This window comes from Rhinolophus sinicus, chromosome 6 (genome assembly GCF_057876585.1).
Source record: "Rhinolophus sinicus isolate RSI-liver-muscle chromosome 6, RSI-T2T, whole genome shotgun sequence".
Taxonomy (NCBI): domain Eukaryota; kingdom Metazoa; phylum Chordata; class Mammalia; order Chiroptera; family Rhinolophidae; genus Rhinolophus; species Rhinolophus sinicus.
The window spans coordinates 67,379,826-67,407,605 of NC_142506.1; the positions used below are offsets into that span (position 1 = coordinate 67,379,826).

The 27,780-nt window shown below is 41.8% G+C and overlaps 1 protein-coding gene across 5 annotated transcripts in view; it reads left to right on the forward strand.

The window, feature by feature from the left end:
* PTPRC (protein tyrosine phosphatase receptor type C) overlaps positions 1 to 27,780 on the forward strand; it is a 96,544-nt gene that overhangs the window by 28,086 nt on the left and 40,678 nt on the right. For 2 of the 5 annotated variants that reach the window (XM_019750883.3, XM_019750887.3), the window contains exons 3-5: positions 20,070 to 20,090; positions 23,584 to 23,781; positions 25,864 to 25,998. In XM_019750883.3, coding sequence (XP_019606442.3) covers positions 20,070 to 20,090; positions 23,584 to 23,781; positions 25,864 to 25,998 — 354 coding nt within the window. The remainder of the gene's footprint in view (positions 1 to 20,069; positions 20,091 to 23,583; positions 23,782 to 25,863; positions 25,999 to 27,780) is intronic. The other 3 variants (XM_019750886.3, XM_074317082.2, XM_019750888.3) reach the window with 2 other exon arrangements.

Genomic DNA, 27,780 nt, shown 5'->3' on the forward strand with positions numbered 1-27,780 from the left:
GAAGGCAGAGTTACAATGTGCTCTAATAACAGTGGGGTATTGCTAGAGTAGTCAGGATGGCATGACGGAAAGAGACATTGGATACAAAGCAGAAATAGTGGAAGAACGTTCCAGGTACTCAAATCCAAGGTTCAAACAGAGTGTGTTAAGTTATAAAAACAAATGCACAGAGTGACATGATAGCAAAAATAATGTCATTGAATTTAGGGTTTTAAAGACCATCTAGGCGTTAGCTAGATGAAGAAGGGGGGAGGGCATAACACGCAAAAAAGTGGACGGCATTAAGATGTCTGCGGTATGGGCCTGCGTACAGATTGCTTTAATTTTGCCAGACACCTTCCACACCACTGCTCTGCACAGACAGGATTTAGATGGAGATCAGCCTGCCGGAGGATACACGGGGCCCTTGCATTCAGCAAGTCAATACCAAATGAGGATAATAATTCCAACTGCATGGTTTGGAGGAAAGACAAATGATCGAGGTGAAGGGGAGAGTGAGTGGAAAGGCATTCCTAGGTAGGTTCTGCAGCAGGAAAGGTGATTGGAAAAGGGAAGAGAGAAATACGGCCGCAGTTAAAATGTGCTCCAGAAGACGTCTAGGACATTTTCAGGTTAGGTGAGAAGGGTACGGGAGAGTGAAAGTAAAGGAGCTGAGACAACTGAGACTGGATTCTAGAGGAGGGTGATCCACATGGGGCCACAGAGATTTCAGACTCCGCTCGGTAGACGTGTTAGCCTTTCAGAACTGGTGAATCCATTCTCTGTATGGAAGAATTAGAGCCCTTTGGTGAGCAGGTATATATTGAAGAGAGATGAAGAGAGTTGAACAAAAGCCTGCCCTTCATCCATATTGCAAGCAGCAAGACCACTTGAGGGCTATTTAGCTAGAAGGTATTTTCATATTCACAGTAGGTGACACGTGACATAGAGGCTGAAACATGTGAAATCGATAACGTTTGCTCCCTGTTGACTTATGAAACACCATTTTATATGATGCAGCATAATATTAGGCCCTCATTTCAAAGGAATGACTTCAGTGCAAATCGCATGGGTGATAGTGTACCCACAGCAAGGCCACTGGGCCAAAATTACAAAGAAAAAACTAAATGGTTGCATAGAAACCACAGAAAATGATCACACCTATTTTCAAATTGTGGCAGATTTTAGAGCATGTTTGGAAATGACTAAGTCTTCACGTTGTTTCCTCTGCCACCAATTTCCTATGCAAGGTTCTGTCTCTCTGACTGGTCATGCTCTCCGGGTCACCTGCCAGCTCTTCTGGTGTCCGCCCCGCCCACCTGTGCCCACGTCCATCTTTCATGCATTCTGTCCCCTTTCCTGCATGGCGTGGGCCTCCCCACTGCCAAATCTGCTGCGCATTCATAGAACTAGATTTTTTCTTTCTAAACCTTGAGAACCTTCATTCTTCACCTTCCTGCATCTTACACGTGATGCCAATTGTAAATGACTTGCTCTGTTTTGTAGCTGAAGGGTAGCCTTTTCGTTTCTGATACTATTAATGATTATATGCTTAGAAAAGAAGTTAACTCCTTTGATCGGCTAAGAACTAATATGACGACTTAGTAAGTCTACCTATAAAGGCTTCACGGAGGTAGAGAGTGGGAAGATAATTGAATTGTTTGATCAGGATTTTTTTAAATTATAAAGTCAGAGACATAAGTTTACTTCTTTTGAAAGAAATTATGTAATTAAGATTTAAAAGCTTAATATTTCTTTTAAAATATTTTCCTTCACGTTAAAGTTTTCACATGATCTGCATGCCATGTTTTAACCTTCGCCAACATTCCACTGCTGAATCCTTCACATGTGGAAACAAAGGACGTGGTTAACACCTGACTTGCCAGGCCAGGGTCTAATCCAGAGCCCCTGCCTATCTCCCTGGGACCCCACCTCTCCCGGAGAGAAACCTAGTTCTTGTACAAAGAGATACAATGGGGAACATTTTACAAATCAGGTTATATTTTAACTCAACTAGTAACCTAGTGTTTGAGGTATAAAGTCCGCTGAATGCTGGGATCGTTTTTTCCAAACTGCTCTTCACCATCTTTCTCCACACTCTCAATTGCGTTTGTAAAGGGAATGAATTCCAATCAGGTATTTCTTTGCCATCCCTCAAAGGACCTTAGTAAAGAAAAACTAATATATGCTCCCCTTTTATGTTTCCCATTGTGAGCCTCTTAATTCATAAACGTAAAAACAAGTGCTGTTTTTTTTTTTTTTATGTCAAATGAAGCCTAAAAGTATTATTAGATTCTGATTTGAATTCATTCTTATACTTATCTCAGTTTTGATAGTGGTATAGACATAATACTTTTTGGCTTCATTCAGCAAATGCAAATTAGGTCACAAGTGAAATGCACGCCTGGCATAGCTAGGCTAGCCCACATGGCAGACAGCCTTAAATACTAAATAGGAATATTTCTATTGTTGATTTCTCTTAGAATTTTTAAGGAAAGACACTGGAAGCCAAAATCTCTAACAACATTTTAAAAATAATAATTTATTATTGTTATATGACCCTATTAGGTATAAAAATCATATTCAACTTCCTAAATAGTAAATGTGATCAGTTTGGGGGTTAAAGATTGGTAGTAAAAAGAAACACCATTGAAGAAAAACATAGAAAAAGGAACATGAGATAGCTTTGAACACATCCAATATATAATATGAAAGCAAAGACTTAAAAAGAACTTTTAAAAATTCCCTAATGGCTTTAGTATGTAATAAACTCCAGAAATATTTACATGATGTTTTTTATCTAGAACTTTCTTCCCATAGATTCCAAACAATTTATAAACAATTTTGAGAGAAATGATTTTAATGACAGTGCAATTAAATAAGTAAGGACCTTCTCTCTCCTCTAGATCTCTATCTAGTTACTCTTCTATCTCTCTTTCTTCTCCTTCAAAGAGTTTTTAAAGATTTTTTTTTCTGGCCCTATAGTCCACACTCTCTCACTGCTTGTTCACTTACCTGCCTACTGTTTTCTGACTTCTTCCCCAATAGCTATTGACAGTACTTGCACAGCTACTCGGTATCACAACCTTGACCCCCACCTTCTAAACGATGAAATCCAGTGGACCAAGCTTGAGCATGTCCTGTGCGTCTCCTCTTGGAGACATTTGTCATTCTGGACGCCTGACTTCGTTTTGCAGCTCTTTCCTCCCTAGTGTTCATGAACCGTGACACCACCTTCTCTAGGTCGTTGTCTTATTTACTTCAGTTGTCTGACTCCTCTTTTGCTGAAAGCCCCTTAAATGTTGGTGTGGGCACCTTTCCAGGTGATATCACTCAGTCCCGTTGCTTAATTTGTCTTCTGCAAGTTGGTGCCACCTCCCTCTCCAGCTTTGCTGACTCTGTCCAGATATGTACCAGGCATCTCCAGCTGGTATCCCATGGCGTCTCAGACTGAGCATTCCCGAAAATGAGCTCAAAATCTGCTTCTATTCACCTGTTCATGCTCACAGTCTCTGAACCACTGAATTCTATCTGCTTCCACACAGTAGCCCAAGCCAGGACCTTCGAACCCATTCTGAATTTCTCCTTTTCCCCTAACTCAGTTATGAAACATTTCTGGCTATAGTTTTCATCCCTCTTGAACTACTCCTTTCTGTTCCCACTGCCACCCTTTCATTCAGGCCACTTGGGCTCCCACAGCAGCCTCTGAGGCTGTCGTCCCCGCACCTCTGTATTTTTCTTGCTAAGGAAGCCTTCATTTTTAAAGAGAAATGTATTTTATATTTAATTCTTTAGTCCTGTAGTGACTTCACGTTCAAGGAGATCTAGGTGTTTCCATGTGACCTAAACTCAGGTCGCGATGAGTCCAAGTGAGTCGAGGCGGCAGGAGTCCCTCTGACAGAGGTGCAGTGTAGACCGATGAAAAGCAAAAGGGGTTTGGAAAAACTGTGTCCTCTGTCTTTACAAAGAAACGGAAAGGAAAGAGGCCCCTTTCCTGTACGGCATGAGAATGTCATGAGAATGCTTGGTATGTTATGAGAAGATGACACCTCGTCATTTTGAGAGCTTGAGGGCACCTAGGTCCAGACCCTGGCATGTCAGAGAAAGAATGTGGAAGGAACCTGGGCTCTGAGGCACTACTGAGCCACTGAATTAACCCTTTTTGGTGGAATAATAAATTCCTTGGTGTTTATTCTGTTGGAGTTTTTTTTTCTCTCTCTCTTAGTTGCAATTGAACGTATTACTAGCATTTTGCGGTCTTCTACCCTGTATCCTGATCTTGCGTCCCTGACCACGCATGTGTCTGCACAACTCAAATGGGATTTCCCAGCTGCCCAAACCTCATCCAAATTCCTGCTGCCGGCGGATAATGTTCCAAGTCCTCATTGTGTAATAGGACATACTTCTGACACCACGTTTCCCTTCCAGACACGTTTTGGGCCTCCTTCCTCCCATTCAGCTTGCTTCCCAGCCATGGAGAACAACTGCGTTCTCCGCTCTGGGCCACACTGTTCTCTTTCTTGAAAAGACTCATCTTCTTTTTCTGCCTGATGCCGACGTGTCCTTCTCAACTTCGATGGTACTTTTTTCAGGAGTCTCTTATAAGGAATATTATCTCTTAGGAAAATAAAGAAAATGTGATAAAAGATAATAGAACAATACACTCTCAGAGTATATTAGACTTTCCTCCAGAAATATGGTAGAAAACGTGTTTTGATTTGTGGATTTTTTTCTTTTTTTTTCTTTTCACTTTGCTGGTATTTTTTAAAAAGCAAAGCCAAATTTAAGAAGTTTGAAGTCTTGAGGTGTTCATAATGTACTGCTCTCCAAACATTGCTGTAATTAAATGATGTTTACACTATGGGTGAGTCATGTATACATATGAGGACCAAACACTCTAAAACAAACATTTAAAATGGATTAGTAGACTTTTGTATATTCGTTTGGTATGCTATAAAGTAGCAATTAAAACGTTTATTTTTGAAAAAAATAATAGTTATACACTTTCAACTTAATCCAGACTTTTCTTCCTAAACTAGAGACCTTTGTTTCCCTGCATTTGCTTGCTCCATATATTCAGTAGCAGGGACACCACCTCTTTTCAGTGCATCTGGAGCAGAAGGTCCCTCGCTTCCCTTAGATAATGGATGCTATCGACACCCACACGTTGTGAGTGAATTTTCCATAAAGATGTTTAAGAATGAACATACAACCAATGAGTAGAGATTTTATAAAGCAATTTCATGTATGAGGTAATGGTTAGATAAGCTTTATTATCTCTTCCATCATGACCTTTCGTGATGGCACCAGGAATACAATTGTCTTTTCAGTAATGGCTGTTTACACCATCTTCGTTTTGATGGTGTGATGACTGGGCCATGACTGCAAACGTGTATCAGATGGGCTTTGAACAGGCCCCGATCTCAAAAATATTCTGTTTGAAAATGAAAGAAAAATTACATCATCTTTCTCTGAACTATAAATACAGAATTTGTAAAAAATAACCTTACATTTGGGAATAATTTCAGATTGAGAGAACAATTGCAAAGAGACTTCCCATTTTTTCTTCACTCAGCTTCCTCTAATGTTAACATTTACATAACCACAGTGCTTTTGGCAAAACTAAGAAGCAATTATCGAGAAGTCGCCAGTTTTTCCACCCATGTACTTTTGCTGCTACAGCAGCTAATCCAAGATACCACGTTGCATTTATTCGTGATGTCTCCTTAGTCCCCTCTGATCTGGGACAGATTTTTCTGTCTTTGTTTTTTCATGATCATAAAACTTTACAAGAGTTACTGGTCAGATATGCGGTAGAATGTTTTTGTATTTGGATTTCAAATGTACAAATTGAATTCTGATGCTCTTTCTTCAATGTAGAGGCCAATCCTAAGTAATTTTCAAGATAATTTTGTTATTAAGTTTATTTTAGGACTGAGTAATTTACAATATAATCACTAACATGCTGTCATTTAATTTTCACCATGGTATTGAAGCTTGAAGATCTGTGGTCCCTAATTATGCATGTTCCACTCAATTATACTGTCAGACAGTGTTTTCTCCTTACCTACATTGCCCTGACTCCCCTCTTTGAATCTCCCTTCCTCAAATATTCGTGAATACAGACTGCCTTTCAGAAACTCCTACTCAAAATTTGCAATAGCCTTTCTGCAGGTGGTCATGTCTACTTCCAATCTGCAGCCCTGGCGACAACCACGGCTGTCGCTTCTGTGCATGCTTGCTACCTGCCTGCCTCTTTACATGGCTCTCACCTTCAGCACACCAGCGCAAGACAGTTTTCAGATCAGAAGGTAAATCTCATTCTTAAGGTCTGATTCAGGTAGTGAGTGGTGAGAAGCAGAGTTCTGACCGGAGCCTTGGGCCGGGGGCCTGGGGGGCCGGGGGACCATGCACCTCGTCTGGATGACTTCCCAGTCAGAGGTAATTTGCATGTCCTGCCCAGCCCCTCCCAGGACTGGAATGACAGAAATAGTCATCTGGAAGAGATATTTAATTGGGAGATACATGGAGGCGTAACTGGGAGGGGAATTATCAATGTTAGTCAAAAATGTGTGAGAGGGGCAGGTGCCACGTAAAGGGGATCTTTTTATCCAAGCTCCTCCGTGTCCTAGTGGTAGTGTATAGTGAGGGCTTAATCAATGTCAACAATTGTCACCACCTCTATGGTTATGACTGCTGCTGTTACTACAGTGGGCGGCTCTCTGAGTGATTTCAAGTATTTTCTTATTTTCCTCTTTTATAAGGTCTTCATTTTAAAAAGACATTGCTATCAGTTCTAAGATACTCAGGGGGGCAACTGTTTTAATTTATTATAAATGTGTCAGCATATGTTTAAGCGTTCACAAATTGAAACTATTGTATCACAGGATCCTTCCTTTCTAAAGACATATCTGTGTTTCTTTTAGATTTCTTTGACTCATTGTATCTAAGCCAATTAGGAACAAAATATAGAAATTAAATGTAGTTTTAAGTAAGTTTCTCTCAGGCACATACAACCAGTATTAATTTTCTAATGACAAATACAACAGATTCCTTGTAACAATTTAAATACAGAGATCTATTCGTTAGATGGCTACTAATGTCACTATTAATGTTAGTGTAACGTGCATATGATTTGCTTCTAGTTTTTCTTCCGCATGCGTGCACCAAAGTATCTATATGTAATTTACCAAAACATTTCATCATACCATATACTGTAAAACGATCCTCCTAGAATTCCCATTCCACATTTGGAGACTAAGCATTGTCCCCTTTATTTGCATAATCCTTTAAAAAAGTTATTAACAGTCAGATAGTATGTGAATTTCACCTACGTTTGATCTGAAGGCCTGATTTCAAGGGTTTGAGGTAAAGAATGATGAACAAATTTTGCAGTCATCCTTGCAAAATATAGAATATTTCTCAGTTCTACTCACTTTATGAATATCATAATTGTTATCTTTCAACATGGAATTAACTTTTGTGAGAAGCAAACCTCTAAATTTTAAAGAAAGTGTAATTTTGTTGTGGTATATGATAGAAAGAAGATCCCAAACTTTCTCACTGAATATACCTCAAATGTAGCTTTATTTCATTATCCACATTTAGCTCTTATTCTTTTAAAAAGTATATGCCAGTGAAAATATCCTATTAACAATAAGGACCTACCTAATTTTAACCTCACCTTCCTCCTCACCAGGAGTAAATGATCATAAAGAGACAAAATAATGAAAAAGAAAAAGAAATGTATGTGCTTCTCATAAGATTTCCCATAAGAATTACCTATCTTTGTTTTAGGACGTGAGATGACCGACATTCTACACCCAGAACTGGATTTCCTTTGTGATAGGTCAGGCATTAAAAGCAAAACAAAACAAAAAAAACAAAAAAACAGTTTCTATCTCTGTAGATTAGGGGAAAATATGTTAATGAATTGATGATTGAAAAACTCGGGGCCCACTTTCCCTGGAAGGTTTTGTTGCTACCAAAGGAAGCCAGGTCTCCCTTTCCCTAATGTCTACTTTGTTTACCCCTGGATCTGAAATGGGCGGGTCGTTTCTGCTGTCACTGCTGGTTTCATTTATAAGGGCAACTAGAGAATATTAGAAGCCTGGTGCCGATGAGCAGAATATTATCCCTGCCTCAGCATGGAGGCTGATAGGCCGATCCATAAAAATTGAGGCTTTCGGTGCTGGATGGGATTAAGGTTCAAAGTAAGTAAAATAAATGGTTGAAATGAGAAACAGAGCAGGACTGAGTCATCTTATTTAGGCCGCCACATGTCCACTCTCCAAATGCTGCTGAAGCACTTGTAACCGTTGTTGTTGTTGTTCTTACTGCTTTTATGTCACTTCAGGCAGTCAGGCCAGTTTTAATTCAGTACATGCAGGGTCGTGCTGTGTGTGTGCCCAGGCTGGCACAGGACGCCGTGAGGACCCCGGCCTAAAGAAGCCATGTCCTGAGGTTTTAAACGTGACTACTTTAGCATAGGTGTGACATAAGCCTAGCAGGTTCTTTTTGACTTTTGGGAATCCCTCAGCCAATCAATAAGGGGGAACAGAAAACTGAATATGAAGCCGAAAAGAGGCCAGGTCTTTTTCCATCCAGCTGTGAAAACCTTTCATTGAAACAGATGGTAGATCTGTATCAATCGGCGAGGGGTTCTGAGGTGGTTTTCTGGATGGTTGCCCAGAAGCTGGGTCCTCCAGGCTGTGTGGTGCTGTGTCACCTGCCACGCTTTGGGACTGAGCCCAGGGCAGGTGGCCGTTAGAATGCACGGACAGGATCACACAGGACAGGTCCCTGACAAGTCATGTGTTTCTGGGGGCTGGCGTCTTTGTTGTCACTCACAAGCCTTGCTTTTGATAATGTTTCTTCCAAGCCCCCCCTGCCCCCCCAGGGATGAGGGGAAGTGCAAAGGCGGAGGATGAAATTCAGCGCTGAGTGTGATAAGCACGTTCGAGCTCGGGCACACTCAGCCTCGCAGTCTGCGGAAGTCACACGGATCTTTTCCTTCCCTGCCCAGCACAAGTTGCATAATCGTAGAAAAATCAGGCAAAACACCAGAGTTCAAGACAGTAGACACATAGAGACTCTTACCTAACTCATCATTAAACATTAAATGAGATTTTCATGTGCCAATTAAATGACTATTTAACTGTCACTGGATTCCAGAATTGCATTCAAATTGTTACCCCTGGTGCCCACTGAGTGGACGAGGCACAGGAACAGACCAGTGCCAGCTGCCTGAGCACTTCTCCGACCACCTCTGCGCTCTGGAAGCGCCCTGCAAGTATCGCTGCATCTAATCGTCATATCATCCTGTACAGATGCTAGTGTGAGCGTTCTGTCCCCTCAGAAAAGAGCTCGCAAACATTATTTAACCCACACAAGGCCCTCGTTGGCTGAGCTGGGCTGCAAAACCAGGTCAGCTGCAGGGCAGTGCCAAGCCCAGCTCCTATGGCCACAGTTTTGCCTTTCACGCTTCCTTGTATGACATACATATACATACGTATGACAATTCGAACACATAAAAGTGCCCAGAAGAAATGCAATACCATCTTCTGAAATGAGAATTTACACATGGCATATGTTACTATGAGTTTCAAAATTATGTTATCCAAGTTTTGCTACCATGGGACCATAGGCACAAACTATATTCAGATTAAAACCAAAAATATCTGTTATTTACGTTCCATGCACTAGGCGTTGTGTAGGATACAAGGGACGCTGCCTTTAAGAAACACGAATGGGATTAATGCTCAAAGGTGATCGTTGTGAAGATGGTGATGGCAGTGATGACAAGTATGACCGTCCACTGGGTCCCACATGAGAAGTACTCAGTGCTTCTTACTGCCTAAGTGCTTCCCAAGCATTGTCTTATTTAATAGCCACAACAGCCCTCTGTGTAGATATTATAGATTAAGTGAAAAGGAATTAATGTTCAGAGAGGATTTGTCATTTTTCCAAGGTCACACACTACAGAGCGGCAATGGAGTGATTCAAACCCTTGTGCGCTGTTTCCAGAGTCTGTGATCTTAACTGGACCACTCCACGTAGGAAGAAAACAAATACGATAAGTCAGTCTGTGACATGCATCCCCATGAGTGCGGCACGTGGTTACTATTCCAAATGTTTCAAGGCCCTGGTGGCCTGAGGAGACCAGGAAAACTGTCAGGAAGTTGGAATTTGAACCAAGTCTTGAGGATGGCTATGATTCAGGATCAGCAAAAGAGGGAAAGACATCGGCTAATGTCCAAGCGAAAGGGAGAGAGCGGACATGCACCGAAACCTAACGTGCTTACAGTCATGGCATTTGAACTGGCTTTGAAACGAAATATGGGATTTCATTTAAGCATGTTGATAACGTTTTTGGAAAGGCGGTTTGGAGATGGATTGTGAAAAGCTTTTGAATAACCATAGTAAAGATTTTGGAATCTCCTACTAAGACATCTTAACAAGAGAGAAACATAGCACATTTTAAAGGTAAAAGAATCTGGAAGGGAGGGAGGAAGCTGCAGTTTAGAAGCTGAGGATAAAAGGTGACATAGGACATGGGTAAGGGGTAAAGGCAGCAGAGAGGAAAAAGCCCAGAGCCCAGACGTTAGACACTCAGGGACTATGTACTGACGCTCAAGAGCAAGACGCGACATGGGTGCCCTGGGTCCTCTCCTCCCGGGAGGTGGCCCCACATGGCTCGTGCGGGGTCAGAGGCTTTGCATGTGGTAGACCTGGGGTTGAATTTTGCCCTGTGACTCATTCTGATCGGAGCAATTTATTTAAACTGCCATGCATTCACGGCCTCGTTTATAAAATAAGGGTGATAATACGTGTCACATAGAGCTATCCTGAGCATTCAAAATATGGTCCTTTTTTACTCAAGATAGAGGAAAACTGTTCTGACATAAAAAGGCATGAAAAACCAACTATGACACTTTCCACAGCCATTCAATACAAAGTCATCTCCCTAACCTTTCCCAGGATTCATAACTGATGGGTGTTAATGAATTATTTGAATATGTCCTATATCCTGAAGCAATTATTTTTAGTGAAAACAGAAGGCAGTTGGTAGAAATACTCTGCATGGACAATTGTTACTGACTGGGGGGCTGGGGCGTGTCAGCTCAGGCGCCAAGGGGGCAAAATGAGCCTCCACATTTCTGTTTCCAGACACCAGCTTTCATGAGCCGTGGGGTGTGGTGTAAGGAAGTTACTCGCCTTGCTTAGCTCAGGACTCTTGCTTGCAAAGCTGAGATGCGGTGTGGCCCAGTGGTAGGTGGTGTTTGTAAGTGAGGCTCAAGGACTCTGCCCAAGTGGGAAGTAGCTTTGCCTCAATTGATTGGCCCCCTGATAACCTCGAGGTAAGAGAAATGTGCATCGTCTTTACCAGGAGGCACATCTATCCTGCTTTTCTTCTCCACAATGTGACCAGTTTTCTCCAGGTTTCATTATGTCACTAATGAATCCCATGGCCTTGTCGGCCAAAGGCAGGGCAGGCAACTTGCTGTGTCATCAAAGGTGAGACTGGCTTTCACTTCAGTCTCATGAAAACAGCGCTGCCCAGGGCTTCGCCGCTGAAGGCCCTCCTCTCATCGCCAGCCTTACTTCTGAAACGTGTTTTCATTGCAACCAAAAGAAACGAGCCCGAAGCTAATTTTTTTTTTTTTTTTTTGGTAGCAGTGCAATGTCGAATCAGACCGCTTCGGTGCAAACTGGAGAAGTTGTGGCTTGACCCCAGATAGGGCTGGCTGTGCTGCTGCTATGGCAACGCACTGCACCACCGGGAGGCTGGGGGCCTAACCGCATGCCCGCACCTCTTCCTTTCCTCTAAAGGCAGAAAAACAGAAGTGCAGCGAAGAGGAGAAGCCACAAAGGCGGCAGAGACACTGCTGGTGGCTCCGAGCTGTGCAAGCAGCAACACATTCAAAACCTCCTCTAGCTGAAAGTGCAGCTTTCCCCATTAGGCCCAGGTTCCTTTCATGATTCTGAGAGTAAATCAAGTGTTTCTGGTCTGAGTTTTCATTAAGAGGAAATGAGACGAGGCGAGTAGGCCCTGGGTCAGCCCTCGCTCTTTTCACAGCTTCCGTGGACATCTGACCCATCCCGTCTGTGACATGGGACCCTAGTGGGTTAGGCGGACCCCCTGGGACCTCGCATTTGTTGTCTGTTTATTTTTTATTGTCTTGTCTTTAGTACACACACACACACACACACACACACACACACACACACAACATAATTTAGGTTTCACTCCTGGTTCCTTTAAAGGTGTTTGTGAATGGCACTGTAAGTCCTTCATTACAGAATAGATAAAGGCACACCCCCCGTTCCCCGCCCCCACGCCCCCTTCTGCCCCAAGTGACCCCCACTCACCCACTCACTTCCTCACACCACCTTCTTGTACAGCACACAGGTTCCCTCAGCACCAGCTTCTTCTTTTGTTCTGTTTTAAAGCATCCCGGCATGAGGACAGTAAACCATTTTCAAAAGTGTTTAGCTGTTCCCTCCTTTGAGGATTTGGGTAAAAATTCTGGAGGACGTCTTCATACCATGGTTGTCAGGAGTCCACTCACATTACCCTGCCCCCCACCCACACATTTTTTCCCCCTAAACAATGAGAATCTACCTCTTTCATAGTCACTGTCCAGCAATTTGCATTTTTTTAAAAATAAGTTTTCACATGTGACTTCCTCTGAATTCCATCCCGATGGTTCATCCGTGACATTTTCTGGCTGTTGAGTCTCAGCTCTCTAGCCTAACTACTGGGTTTAGCATGAAATAGTTTTCCCTCTCGCAGAGTCTGGTTGGATAAGCATGGGTTTTTTACAGTCAGACAGATCGGCGTTTGAAACCAAACTCTTCTGGCTCTGAGCTTTTTTGTCTTGCATAGATTTATTTATTTATGAACCATGATCTGTGAAAGGAAGATAATGCCATCCACTTTGTAGGGTTTCTGTAATGATTAGATAAAGTAATGTGCGTAATTACTTAGCCTGGGGCCATCACATAGTATCTGCTTATTAAATAGTAAGTATTCTGACAGTACTAGTATGAAAGACACCAATGAAACAGTCTCACCACTGCTGCAAACACCTTTGGAGATCCCTGTGTGTCTTTGATTACATAGTCCCTACCCTGCCCTAGAGGAAGCAAACAGCTACAAATTCTATGCTAAGGGATTAATGCAATTAAAAAGTTCTTGCTATCTTTTAGTATGTAAGTTAGGCATTTACCCTTGATTTAGATAGATGAAAACAGACATTTTCATAAGAAACCAAAAAGACATTATTGTAAGACTTAACCTATTGGGGCAATGTTTTCAAAGAATGGATGCATAAGGCAGTGTCTGCACCTTTGTTCTGAATGCTTGTTCCCATCATAATTACCGTTAGAGCTTTGAGAAAGTTCCAGCACACAGACTCGGCTCACCTCAGATCTCCTGAGTTAGAATTTGCCGAGATGGAGCCCAGAGCGTTGAATCTGATTTAACCTGGGTAATTTTTGTTTTTCATCGCCTGCAGAGCAAGATGAGTACAAACCCTGATTTTGTAGTAATCAGTGTCATCAGTACTGCGTATTCTTTCTCTCTCTCACACCCTCTCGCTCTCTCTTTGTAAGTATCCATAACTGAAACAAACCAGAACCACAGGCTATGTCCGGGGGCACTTGGGGGTTCCATAACTATGTCTGCAGTATGTCCATGGTAAAGCGCGTTGTTTATGCAAACACTTTTAGGGGGATTTGGGGTTAAAGGAAGCTACATAAATTTCTTTTTGTAATACACTCTATAATTCTCTCTGAGGGGCTTGTGGCATGACGTACTTCTGAAACAAATTTGACTACAGGACATTTTAAAACCTGCGAATCTAAATCAAAGACCTCGGATTGGGCATTGTTAAACAGGAAGTGGTCATCTAGTTATTTTTATTTTCCTCATGACTTACAGGTAAATATTTTAAGATAGAAAATAAGGCAAAGTCCTCAATCTTTTGTAGATGGTCATCTTGCCTCTGTTAATGTTTTTGTTGTTATTGGTTTACTTAATCAATGTGGCTGAAATTGATACCGTTATGTTTTAAACCAAATGTACAAGATATAGAAATGCACGCTTATAGATTTAGGGGTATGTGTGTATGTGTGCACACCCATGCTCACCCATGTGAGCAGGAATGCTTGTGAGGTCACACATGACAGTGTTGGAGCAATAGCTACGTATGATTGCCATATTTAAAAACAAATCCCTTGATTTTTTCAATCCCAGGGCCCAGTGCATCTGCCCGTTGTATCCTCGGTCTTGCATACTGATACCCTTTTTATTTATATTTCCATTCAGATGTGTGCGTATGTATTGAAAGTTTAAATAGTACTCTAAAGTCTGTAGTTAAGACCCGTCCTTGACCTCCATCCCTCTCCCCATCGTCAATTCCTGCTTTCCAGAAGCAAACACAGGCACTTCAAGCTGTTTCGCCCTCTTTCAATGGTATTTTCTGTGGTACCACTTTCTTTTCCCCAAAGGTTTTAGCCAGTGTCTATTCACTCCCCCTCTTGATCTTGCAACGTTGCTTTTTCTAAGCCTTGTTCTCTGTTCATGGATGCAATGTTGTCTCATTTCTGAGAACGTGAGTTGCAGTTTTGCCGTTGGTCCCAGAGTTTCTTCTATTCCTGTGTTGTCTGTTCCTCCCGAGTCTCCCTTCTGTTTCTCTTGGTCTCTGTCTTGTCAGAGGCCTTAGGCTAGTGTTTCTTGGATGTCCATTAGTATTTCAGAGTGAGGCCCCCCCAAAGGTGTGCTGAACTTCTGTGGCCACTGGCGGAGCTTGTAAACCCTGGGCCTCACTACGGTACATGAAATCAGAAAGGCATTTAAGCTCCCTGAGTTTTAGTTCTTTATCCATCAAAGGAAATACATATCAGTGGATTAAATTCCTACATTTCTATACAAGTTAGAAATCTCTGAAATTATCTTCTGGTGGTAAGCAGCAACTATTTGATTCATGGGATTCCAGACCTCATAACAATATAACCAACATTTTAACATAAAAAGCATAAGGAAATTATTATTAGACAGACTCTGCTTCACCTCTCCCACATCCTATGAGTGTGACCGTGTGCAATTTACTAAATTCCTATAAGTCTCAGTTTCATTCCCTAGAAAATGGGAAGAATAATTGCTAACCCATTAGCTTGCTGGGATGATTAAGTACAAAAACGTAGGTAGAGATTTGCGTAGCGTCTGATAAATAATAAGGTTTCAGTAACTGTTGCCGTCATTTTTATCATTATTCTATTTACTGGTTCGCTAAGGGAGGGAAGGAAAGACTATTTCCTATCTGAAATCCAGATAATAATCTCGTTTGCCACTTGCACACTGTGCTTACTCCTTTTAATTTAATATGATTTGTTGCATTTGCGTCTGTGGGTCATCCATCCGTTTGCAGAGTAAGTAAAGGTGAATCCCTCTGTTTTACGTATGTGTTGTCTTATTATCATGCCTTACTAAGCAAGGAGAGCCGCGCATGTCTGTGTTACTGGCCCTGTTTTGTCTTACTTTGCTTTTCCTTTATGTTTACGGAGGGCAGGTTTGCGTTGTCAACCTTCAGAGGATGTCACCGTTCGTCATATGGCAGATACTGAGAACGGCTCTTTGTTTCACATATTCCCTGTCACCCTCTGTCCCTGTACTTCTCTTAGATTGGTCGAACCAGACAGATTGAAGTCCCCTTGGCAATAGCATCCCATTTCTTTCTTGGGAGCCGGGATGGGAATGGGTGGCAGGTAAAGCCCACGTACGTCTTTTGAAATGTCATTTTCATTCAACTGATTCCTAGTTTTTGCTGAAACCTCTGATAGGACGCTTAGGGGTATGACTCAAGGTAACTGAATTGTGACCACTTAAACATTTTGAGTTGTAAAAGAAACACGTTGGCAAAGGTAAATTCAGCAACAATACACGTGTGAGAACAGCACAGCTTTGAAGATTAAGTGCTCTGTCAGCTCCATTTTCATCTGCTTCAGGTATCGAGTCCGTTCCATTGGTGAATTCTGAGCAGGACCCTGCCAGGAACACAGCGCTGGCGAATGATTTACAGATTTTTGGTGCTATGGTGCCACCTACTGGAATATTTCTAAATATTCCTTTGTCTAAAGGAAAACCCAGGCACTTAACGTTAAAAAAAAAAAGAGTAGGTAATGTCCCAGAAAGAGTAAAGTCAAAGGATCACATGTAAAAACACTGAGTACATTACCGTCCTCTAGTTTATTATATTTATTTGATATGTTTATAGAATGGAAGACAGAGCTCAACGCAGTTCATACTTTTAGAAATACAGATGCCTTCTCTTCATTGTCACACACCTGCATGTGTGCCCCTTCGTGCCCACTGCTATTTCACGTAGTTCTTCACCTGTTTTCTAGGCCCAGCATTGTTCATATATAATGTTTATGCATATTGCAGTGTTATTGATCTCAAGGCAATCTCCCACTCTTCTGTTGGACGCCACTAATGATATGTGGTTGCTTCCAAGCGATCCGTGAAGTCGGGGGTCTGCAAACGACTGACATTAGTGCCCCTGCGTGGCACTGGCCAGGCAGATGGCTCTGTGACAAGCACTGTAGCCCCCCGGGTGGCTCATGACATACCTACGTGCTCCTACAACCAATCTCATTGGCTTTTATTGTTCAGCTCAAGATTCCGCCCAGTCTTTCCCACCTACAATGTTCTGAGAACATGTGTGCCCGTGAACTGCAGCAGACATTGGCAGTCATTGTTCACAGACTTTAGGAAGAATCACAAAATGTGACAAGGGGCAGTGACAAATGACTGCAGATATTTGGTAGCATAGTCTCTGCTAAATACTTATGTGACTTCATCTGTCCTCTGCTTTACCTCCTGTGGAAGACAGAGTCCATGGGAGCATTTATTAGAGTACTGCTTCCAGTTAGGTCAAAGTTATACATGGTTTTGGGGGGATCAGATCCTTTAGATATTAGGTGGTTAACTAGGCTCTTTCATGTAGGCTGCCTTTATATGTCTTTCTACTTTGAGATTTATAGTTAAATGTTTTGATATTTCAACAACTAATTATAAAATTTTAAATTCGTATAATCTAGTGGATATGGCTCATTGAAATTAAAGTGTCATTTCAAGTGGCATTGCTGCAATACCTACATATTTTCTTAAGGACATTAGCTCAAATTAGGGAGTGGCTTGCATTTCTGAAATTTGAAAATGCTTTTATGAGGTGTTTTGAGGACCTCAATAATTTTCATGTTGACTGCAAGTGTTACAGAGACTGAGAAGCTGCTGACAGGGATTTTGTGACCATGAGAACCAACAATTTAAGTTTCACATTGAGTCTGAACTGTGATGCTGATGGTTTGGAATTTTCTTTCAAAAAGAAAAAGGCTGTGTGTGTGTGTATGTGTGTGTGTGTGTGTGTGTGTGTGTGTGTGTGTGTGAGAGAGAGAGAGAGAGAGAGAGAGAGAGAGAGAGAGAGAGAGAGAGAGAGAGAGAGGTGATGTACTCTACAAAGGAAATGAAATAGAATACAAAATAAGCTGCAGTGCTTTACTATAGCCTAACACTCACTCAGAGGAGAAATTTAGGATCAGAGTCTGAGATAAACGGGTGCAAAAGAAAATGCATGTTCAATTTGAGAAGCCCTGATGGGCCATAAGCATGAACACAGAAGGCTCTGCGTTCGACCTTTAGATATTATGTCGTTTTCCATGGGTGCCAAGTTTTGTTGCTCTAAACATGAAAGGGTATGGAGAAATGTTGGCTATGGGGCCACAATTAGACCAGAAATATATAGCTATAGATGGAGAAATAGATACAGCTATAGCTATGGGTATAGAGAGACAAAGATCTAGGTATATAGATAGGTTCTTCTGTTCCCAAGCTCCAGAAGCGTCTTCATAGCTAAACAAGAGGTCTGTGAGTTGTGCTATTTTTGTTTGACGGCACTGTAGTTTGGTTGACTTTCCTGTCAAAATCGTATCCTGTAGTAAATTAAATTGACACGCCTCTGGATTTTCTCCACTATTCATCTGTACCATGTATATATATATGCACACACACACACACATACACACACACACACACACACTCACACACACACATACATATATATAATCTAACCTGACTATCTGTGCTTCGGGCCAAGTGTATTTGAGCTAGTCGTGTACTCTGCAGTCCAGTTCTGACTGAGATGTTCTTTTACTCAGCTCGTGAGCTCTTAATAAACACCAGCCTCTATGGAACCTGAAACATTGGCTGAAAGAATTCCCACGTGGAGAGGTCGGATGGAGACGAAGGGCAGTGAGGACAAGTTAATGAGGAAAGCGGGGTGTCAGGGTTCACAGTGTGACCTGCAGAGTCAGACAGGCTCGGGGTCAAGCCCGGGCGAGCAGGCACCAGCCTTGTGAACTTAGCCAGAATCTCGACTTCTCTAAGCCGCTGAGGGGTGCTGGGACGCGGAAGGGAGACAATGCCAGCCAAGGGCTTAGGGTGACACCCTGGAAACACTCCGTAAATATTAACAGTTAATAATGAAATATCCTCTCTGAATTATTCTTAAAAAAAAAAAGAGACATCGCTAGCAATTGTCTTCTCCATTTTGGTAATTTATCTTGCCCTCCTTTTGAAAACTCATGAAAATAGCTATACGTCATGTATTTGCTTTAAAAAAAAATGCACCTGGAATTAAATTCGTATCTCTGAGGCAGGTAATCTGTGTGGGCTGATCACTGGTCTACAGATTGAAATATTTCTGGTGTCTCTACACTAATCTCATGCTCAAAAAGAAATTATTGTTCCAGCATTCTTTTTTTTATTTCTGTAATAAATATATGACAAATTTGAATTCCCTTTTATAAAATGCTCTATATCATTTGTGCTACATATTTTGGTGACAACAAACTAATAAATCAGAACCCCAGAGTATAACGGTCTGTGGAATTAGTGCTGGGGCTTGTGGGGGTTACACTAAGATTCTTCTTTTCTCTCTCTCACCTAATCTATTAGATTTCTCCTCTACATGCATTGATCCGATGGTTTCCATCACTCCCAGGAAAAGCTCCATATCCTTGTCATGGCCAATAAGGCTTGCCCTTGGCTCTTCCCCCAAAACTGTTGTCTTCAGAGCGGTTGGCTCTCTCCCCTGCACTCACTCTTGCTCAGAATCATTCAGCAATTGCGTATTGTTGCAGAGAAGCGGCAGCTGCTTCTCTTTCTTCTCTTCAGCTCAGATGGAAGACATTTTTATTGTTAGTTGGAAGCAGGTACCTGTGTGACCTAAAGGTCTCTGCTAACCCCTGGAGGTATATGCATATCTCATGGATTATAAGCTTTTCCAGGAGGAAGTGCCATGCCCTTATCAGTTCGAACCTAGAACCCACTAGCAAAACAATACCTATTTCTTAAACCTAACTGAATCAATTAAGTTGTTAGAAGGAGCATGTCAAAATAGTTTTAGATATTTGAAAGCTTATATATTTCTCTGATAAATGTGTGTTATATAACATGTATTCCCACACACAAACCAACTTAAATATTTTGAATGTGGCACCATGCTAAATTCTTTACAAAGAGTTACTATTGGGGTGACTTTTTCCTTTCACTTAAAATACAAGAGCTGTTAGTTATTTTTATACTAATATTGTTTTTCTGGTTACTTCTCTTGCAAATCAACACACTTTTAAGATCGTATTTTATACCTAGAACATGGCATAATGTCTAGCACTTAGTAGGTTCTCAATAGATAATCATTGTCTAAATAAATAATGCATTTGGGGAAAACTTTCCAAAACATTTTCCAAAGTCTTTTGCAAGCTTGAAACTAATTCCAACAGCTCTCTTTATTCTAGTCATTTTCTTGTTTAACCTGAGAATTCAAAACTAATGGCACAAGTTTTGACACACAAGGGCTTTGGAAACATTGACATCAAGAAAAGGAATATAGTTTCATTGGGGTAAAAGGCACTGAAAATGGTCATTTTGTGAATGTCAACATAGAGATGATGTATATTTATATTTACATATGTTTGTAGGAAATTCGAAACTTTCTAACAGATGTCTGTTTTCCTTTTTGCAGAAACTACCTCAACTCCTGCTGGTAAGAATTAATATTTGTATTTTATTTATTTTATTTTTTTGTGGCAAAGTTTATATATTTAATGTTGATAGACTTTTCTGTTATTATGTAGTGAAATCATTTTGTAAGCATAAACTTTGTAATCGTGACTGGTTTTGCACATTCTCTTGTTCTTAGAATTCCTGCTTTTAAGCCACAAAGTTTGATAACTACCTGAACATATTATTATTTGTATCTGTATTATTATGTATAAATTATAGTTTTTCTTAAACTTGACAGGAAATCATATGGCAGGATTCCAATCTCTAAATTGTAACACTACAAATACATCAATGCAAGCTAGATTAGAAAATTTGATAGTTAAAAAAATGCGTTAAAAAATTACATGAGAAATTAGAGAGAATTTTAAACATAATTACGTTTGTATATGTGTGTATGCATATTTATTCCTTCAAGAGAAAGGCTTTGAGACTATTAAGATATTTTGTAATAATTACTTTCAAATTCCACTATCACAACTCTATCCACACTCTGAACAAGTATCCTAGTCCTGAGGTAAGTTTAAACAAAGATGCTGAAAATAAATCCATACATATTATATGCAAAATAAGAGAGAAAATTAGGCTGCATTTGGTTAAAAACTAATGACATCACTTACATGTTATTGTTATTGAAAATGCATGTTATTACATGTTATTGTTATTGAAACTTCCTGATTAATCACACGGTTGACAGTACACATTAAGAAGGTAAGTAAAACCATTAAGACAAAGCTGATTTAGTACTCAGTCACTGTTCTAAGGAGGCACATTGGAAATGCTCTGGGAATTGGGTTATTGAAGGGGTCACTTTTGTCATTAAAGGAAAATCCATTCCAAATTATGGCCACAAAGTACTAGGCAGACAGTAACAACATACTCCTGGATCTGCGTAAGAAGCAGATTCTCTTATGTTTTTAAGAAGATCTACCGTTGGGATGTTATAGTTTCATAGTATGCAGGGAGGTTTTAGAAATGCATGACAGCCGTCACTGCACAGGACACTGGGACTGGTTTGTGCCATTTACACCCAGGCAGCTTAGCACCCCCACCTCTCCCAGAGGGGTGAGTCCATCACCTTCTCCACTGGCTATTTTTGCAGGAAGGCGGATGAGAATGGCATGGGTTGGGGAGTGGGTGTTGAAAATGGTAGATGACAGGTCACCTCCCTGAGAGAGTTTCCATTATCTCTGTGCTGGACTCTGTTATAACAAGCCTCCAAACGAGGAAACCAGGGCCATTAAAATCATGACCCAAAAATGCAAAGAGAAGGGTCTCTCCCACATGTTGCCAACAGAATATAATCAGTGGAAAGCAGCACTGTCCCCAAAGCAAGGGTACAGGGACAATGTGACATTGGCAGTGGGAGCCTATTTTCTAACCCTGAATTAAAGTCTTACTGATGGAACTTGGGGATGGACACTGAGCTTAAGACGTGTTGCAAGGGTTGCAAGGCTCCTAGGTGGCCTGGCTTCCTCCACGCAGGACTGCGTTTGCTTGGCCACAAGGCATCTTTAGGAAGGGCACTGATCAAAATAGGATAGCACTAGTGTGTGGGGGAATGGGAGTGATTCCCTTTTAGTTTCTTTGTAATTCAAATCTAACAAAAGACTGGGAGTGACTGATGGAAGGAGAATGTCCCAACCTTTCTCTCAAAAGTACAGGGATCGCAGGAACCCCTCCCCAACAGGAAAGATACTTTCACCTGAAACAACAAACAAATCGTTTGTTAAGGTCTATAATGATGAAAGTGAGTCAATGGTATTACACAGGATTTTAAGGACCTCTCTCCCTCCCGTCTCCTCTCTCTCTCTCTCTCTCTCTCTCCCCCCCCCCCCTTTCTTCCTTCCATCTTTTCCCCACCCTCCGCCCTTCCTTCTAAACAGAACAAGTGAGAGAACCCTAAAGTTAGATTTAGGATTTTATACTGAAGACAGGCTACTCGCCTACTAGTTGGATATGTTGGTATGTAATTGTGGGTGAAAGTTTACTAGTAAAATTATTTATTTGTGAGTTGTTGGGCTGTGAAATTTTAGGAATTGAACATTTTCTTTGGGAAATCGTGCATATAATAGCCGTACTGCCACTTTGGATTTCTGTAATCCCAGAATAGTTCTGCCAGCATTGCGTGTGCACTGGCGTTGGGGCACTTCAATTAGTTCAGAAGGTTTTTGTCTGGATTTAGTAAAAATTGATTTCACTACATCTTTGATGTTAATGCAAGAAGCTAAGCCTTCTTTGTGCCCTTCCCATTTCTATCTCCTTAATTCTCTATTCAGTAACCGCTCCATTTCAGATCCTAATTCTTTCCAGTCTTATCACTTCTACTCCTTTTTTCTTGTTTCTCCCATTCTCTCCCTTTCCCCAAATCTGTGCTGTTCCCTCTTCCCCAATCTTGTTAAACAGAATTAATTAAAATACTTGGGGGATAGAACTCAATTTGTGTTAATCAAATATTGAAAAACAAATTTTGCTATTCATAGAAGTAAACACAGATCACACGTAGAAAACTTAGAAAAAAATACACTTCTATAATCCCAAGATCAACAGATCACAGGGTGCTTTTTGTCTTTTAAAAACAATTTTGGTGTGTTTTCCCGTTTCTTTTATAAAGAAGTACACTTGCTAAGAGAGCTCACACACATACAAGGTCGAAGGCCTTTAACACAGGGAGTTAATTTGCCCCGCAGGAAGCTTTTACATTTGTAGGTTCATATGAGCTGTGCATGATCCTGTTTCAACACTGTCTTATCACATTTATCTTTTTTCTAAAGAATTGAAACTGCAGAAAATGCTATTTCAACATGTCCGTTGGACTTCCTTTGTTACCATAAAGTTGAGAGCATTTTCATAGACTTGGGTCACTTGTGCGGCTGTTTGTGAATTTTGTTTCCCAGTCTTTCACCCAGCCTTTGCTTTGTCTGAATTTGATTTTTTTAAATTTCATGCGTGCCTAGAGCTTTTGCCGTTTATTTTTTTCTCCTGAAACCTTAGTCCCCCTAACAATCGCCTTCCAACTTTATCATCCTCTATTGTTTTCTTCATGGGTAAATCTTTTACAGTTTCTTTTAATCGTCCTTCAGCACTTTGCTTCATCCTTCCAACCCAACTGCTTTGCAGAGGCGAGATCCCAGCGACTGAATTCTGAGAGAGAGGCAAGGAAAAGCCGCTCTCCACTCCGTTTGCCCATTTTTAGCTTCCGCCACTGCCCCGCAGCTGGATTTCTATCTACATCCTCATGCTCTATCTACACGCCTGCACGCAGCTCTGCGTGCATACATGTCTGGGTAGACGTGTATGTATTTACCAATATATACACACCGTATACACACGTGCACCATGTATCACATCTGTAGGGTGTGTGTATGGACATGTACATGGATATTATATACATAATACACTCAGGGAGGATGCGTTTCAGGATATGGTTCACAATATTTATTTTCTCCTTCTTCCATCTCCCATTAATGTCACAGGAACGGACGCGCCACAAAAGTCCAGTGATTGGCCTCCGACTAGCCCCTTACTTGCTCTCTCCACTCCATTCTCACCCGCAAGCACCTCTGAACGAGAAAGTAACTCCTCAGAGACCACCCCACGTCTTGGGCAAGGCAGTCCTACCACGGAAGTGGCCCCCAACTCTTTGGGAAATGCTAGTCATCCTGACACCAAAGGTTGGCGTAGAGATGTCGTCTGAAATGGGTTTAGGGAAACTTGTCTTCTTTCCTTTTTTTTTTGGAATTCTGAAGTTATCAGAACAGTTTTACCTTATGTGTTCAGCTTCTATGTATGTGATTTTATGAAAGTGTATAAAATGGGGGACATCTAGGGGTTTGTATAATCTTGGCTGACTAATGAATGCATGTTATTGGGGGGAGCGGGGGAGGGAAGCCCCCCGAGTAAAATCAGGGGAACTTTTTCTGGTGTCCACATGCTGCCCTGTCCCCGGCCCTGCTCACCTCGGTTTTGTGCAGCCCGGACAGGTCAGAACCCTATCTCAGGGCTTTGTCAGTCTTGCCCTCCCCACCTGGGCCCCCAGAGCAGAACCTCTCTTTACTCAATTCCAGATTCTCAAAATCGGGAAATGATTAGAGATAGACAGCTTATTTTTCTTGGAAAATCACATTGAGGATTAATACTCCGGTTTTGCCATTTGGATTTCTTCCAGGGACATCTGCATTATTTTTTTTTAAAATTAAGTAATCCAGGTTGTGAGTCCTCAAGGTGGGCTGTCAGGTCGTGTGGCCATATCCATAGCAAAATCTCAGAGCGGCGTGGGAGGTGTTTTTGCCGGCACAAACCTGACGCTCCCCAGAATCCTGACAACCAGCCATTCGCTTGTTTTATGGTTAACGTCAGGTGGGCCGGTGTATTCCGGACGTAAATGGAATGGCAGGAGTGATATGTGTGTCTTTTCTGAACTGATGTGCTTGTTTCCGTTTTCTGAGGCCAACAGGTCTACAGACACTCTGATCAAAGAGGCTAAGCCCATGTTTAGCAATGCCGTTAACTGTAGTCTGAAAAAAACAAGCACATGTAACACCACCCCAGAAATTTTGTGTACAATGGAAAGAGAGGCTTAAAATGGAATGGATGAGAAATAAGCATAAATAATTTAAAAATACTAACTTTCTCTGGCACAGTAAGACTGACAGGGAAATTGGTTTGGAAAGTTTCTTAGGCTTTCAACTAAAAGAACACATTTTCTCTTCTGGACAAGGACCTTGCTATGAGGTGATCGTTCAATTGTCTACTGGGATCAACTCTATATGTGTTATTTAATTTATGTTTACCACTGATTTATGTTGTGGAATGCAGTCACATTTGTCTTGCTTACTGATATACATAGAGAAAAAACAATCCCTTACATCTGTTTTCCAACAGTGTCATGTACACCTTTCCAAAATTGTTCTTGTTTTGAAAATAATTGCAATCAATGTCCACATGCATAGCATTAAATTTAACTATGTAATATCATTTTTATAAAAATAGTTTATGCATGTTCAAAACATCAGTATAGAAGTATGTGTGTGTGTGTGTGTGTGTACACATATATACTATGTATAGGCTTTACACACACGTATACCTGCAGTGCAAATGCTATGTCCCCAGATCCTGCTCCTTAAGGACACATTTTCAGCGCGATGTGCCCTCCAGACTTTGGGTCCAGGATCTGTGAAGGTCTGTGTGCATGTGTGCAGCTGTTTCCACCATCTTTTTTGACACTAGATCTTACCAATCTTTTAAAACTCTGCTAGTAGGGTAGTTAAAAATATATTTTTTAATTTCCATTTTTTACATTTTTCATGATAATGAATATCCTTGCATATACGTTTTGGCCATTGTGCCTATTAGATGTATGTCTGTTACAGCTCTTGTCGATTTTTCTATTTTTTCCTTTCTCTGTGATTTATCAGAGACCCCATATGTGGGGAGATTCTTTTCTTATTCTGCCCACAAAGCAATGTCCCAGTTTTCAGTGTGCAACGTTGATGGAGAATTCAGAAAGCTCAGTGACTCAGAAGTCACAAAGGCCGCCTGGAAACCTGAGTCGTCCCTGGCAGCTGCATTCAGCCTGCTCAGGGAACCTCCCGGAACTCAGGCACTTACCCATGGGCAGACACACGTGGTGATCGATCAGGTCATTTCAGAGTTTGGTAAATGGTAGCAATTTGCTCCTTGTACCCTCCTCGTATTTACATTTTCCATTGCAGTGGGGGAAATCTTGACGAAATAATGTCCCTTTCTTGCCTTAGGTGTCACACCAGGTCCGCTGTCTTCCACGCAGGCAGACTCGCAGACATCCTCTGTTGGATCTGACACTCAGACACCCAGCCACAATGCTTCTGTCACCCCACTCATCTTGTCTTCGGGAACGAATGAGACATCAGGTTTGCAATTCCTTCAGACGTTGGGCAAATGCCAAGGGGCAGGCAGCTGTCCGTGTTTGAAAGTGGTGTGAGGGGTCCAACCACCCGTCCAAGGGATGCATTCAAAATGTCCTGCTTTCCTAGGTACCCTTAGTCTGGGAGGCCACACAGCCAAGGTCCTCGTAGTAGAGATGAGATAATAAAGCTCAAAAACTATGAGCATATGGGTACAAGCTGTTCAGAAGGAAACAGTTATTCAAGGCTCCTAGACGTTTCTTTTTATTTGGGGCAAATATCATTGTACAGTGAAAGCTTCATTTTGCTGGGAATAGAGAATAATAGGTGTGACTCTTTACTGAAAGACCTCCTTCCCATAAACCAAACAGTGACGAGCAGATGACTTGTATTATCCCTGAGAAAGTATGACCACAATGAAATTGCTTTTTAAAAGAAGGAAAAAGAAATAGATGCTCATATTTCCCACGTAAACATGAGATGTTTTCAGCTCAGTACCTCTGTATTTATAAACACCAGGTGAAGTGGCCCCGCCCTGGTCTTTCCAAAATCAGTGTCTAAGTCACGTGATGGTGCCCTTTTTCATCCTGAAATACAGGCATGTTTGTCAGGTTACAAACCTACACAGACACACAGGTCAATTTCGGGGCCCAAGTGCCTGAAAGTTGAAGGTATAAATGGGGAGCCCACAGAGCTGGCATGGAAATGGCCCTGGGTTAAGTGTGAATCAAACATATCAAACAGCATAATTATTATTTCAAACTAGTAAAACTGTTCCCTGGGCATAAAAAGTCATTCCAGGCAATCTACAGACTCTAAACAGCTGGGGAAAGAGCTATTCTCACCTCCTGCCTCATTCCACCCTCTCCGGCCGCCCTGGGAACGGCAGTAAAAAGATTTGGAGCTTTCTAGTAATTTCACAGATTCAGAAACTGGGGCTGGGAGCAGCTGTAAAGTAAGTAGACAGGACGGGCCCACGGAGGCTGCTGCTCCCACAGACCAGGCGTGCTCTGCCCTCAATCTTCCTCTCACAGCGGCTAATTCCACACGTTAAAAAAGCTATTAGGATGAATTAACCTTATTAAAAGTGTAAATGCCACTCCTAAACCATCACCTACACAAGGGACAGTCTTCAGTGAGGCAGGAGGGTAGTGGATTTGGCTATGGGGGGGGCAGGTGCTCAGAGTAGCATGGGGATAGGGTCTCTAGTGACAAGAGTCGCAGAAACGATGAGGAGAAAGGCTGAAAACAAACCTGGCTGATGTAAAAACGTCCCAGAGAGCCAGTTCTGTGTCTGACTTTTCCTCAAGGGGGAGAAAACCCTTCCACGTGCCTCTTGTTCTGCTGGAGCCTCCCCCCTCCCAGGACCCCAAACTGAAGGATGGGTTTGTGCCATTCGCTCTAGCCTGGTTCAGTGAAACGTGGGGGGTTAGAGCCTTTGAACACAGGGCTGGAACCCAAACTCGGAATTTTGGGAGGTGCATTTTCAGTTCTCACGGGATGGGCACATGACCTTGAGGCTGTGATGGGCGGATGGCCTGGGCTCGCATCAAAGCCGTTTTCAGAACGGGCGCGCCTGTGTGGCCCTCCTAAAACACTGAGAATGGGGCTGCAAATGAAGATTGACGATGTCCTGGTGACCGTGACATCAGGTGACGGTGACTGTGGCAGTGAAATAACCCAACACGCTCACCTAGGGGTGGCCGTAGTCCCGCTGCTGTTGCCGTGACAGCTAGCATAGCGCCAGTCTTCCCGGAGGCAGCCCGTGACACACAGTGGCTGTCTGTG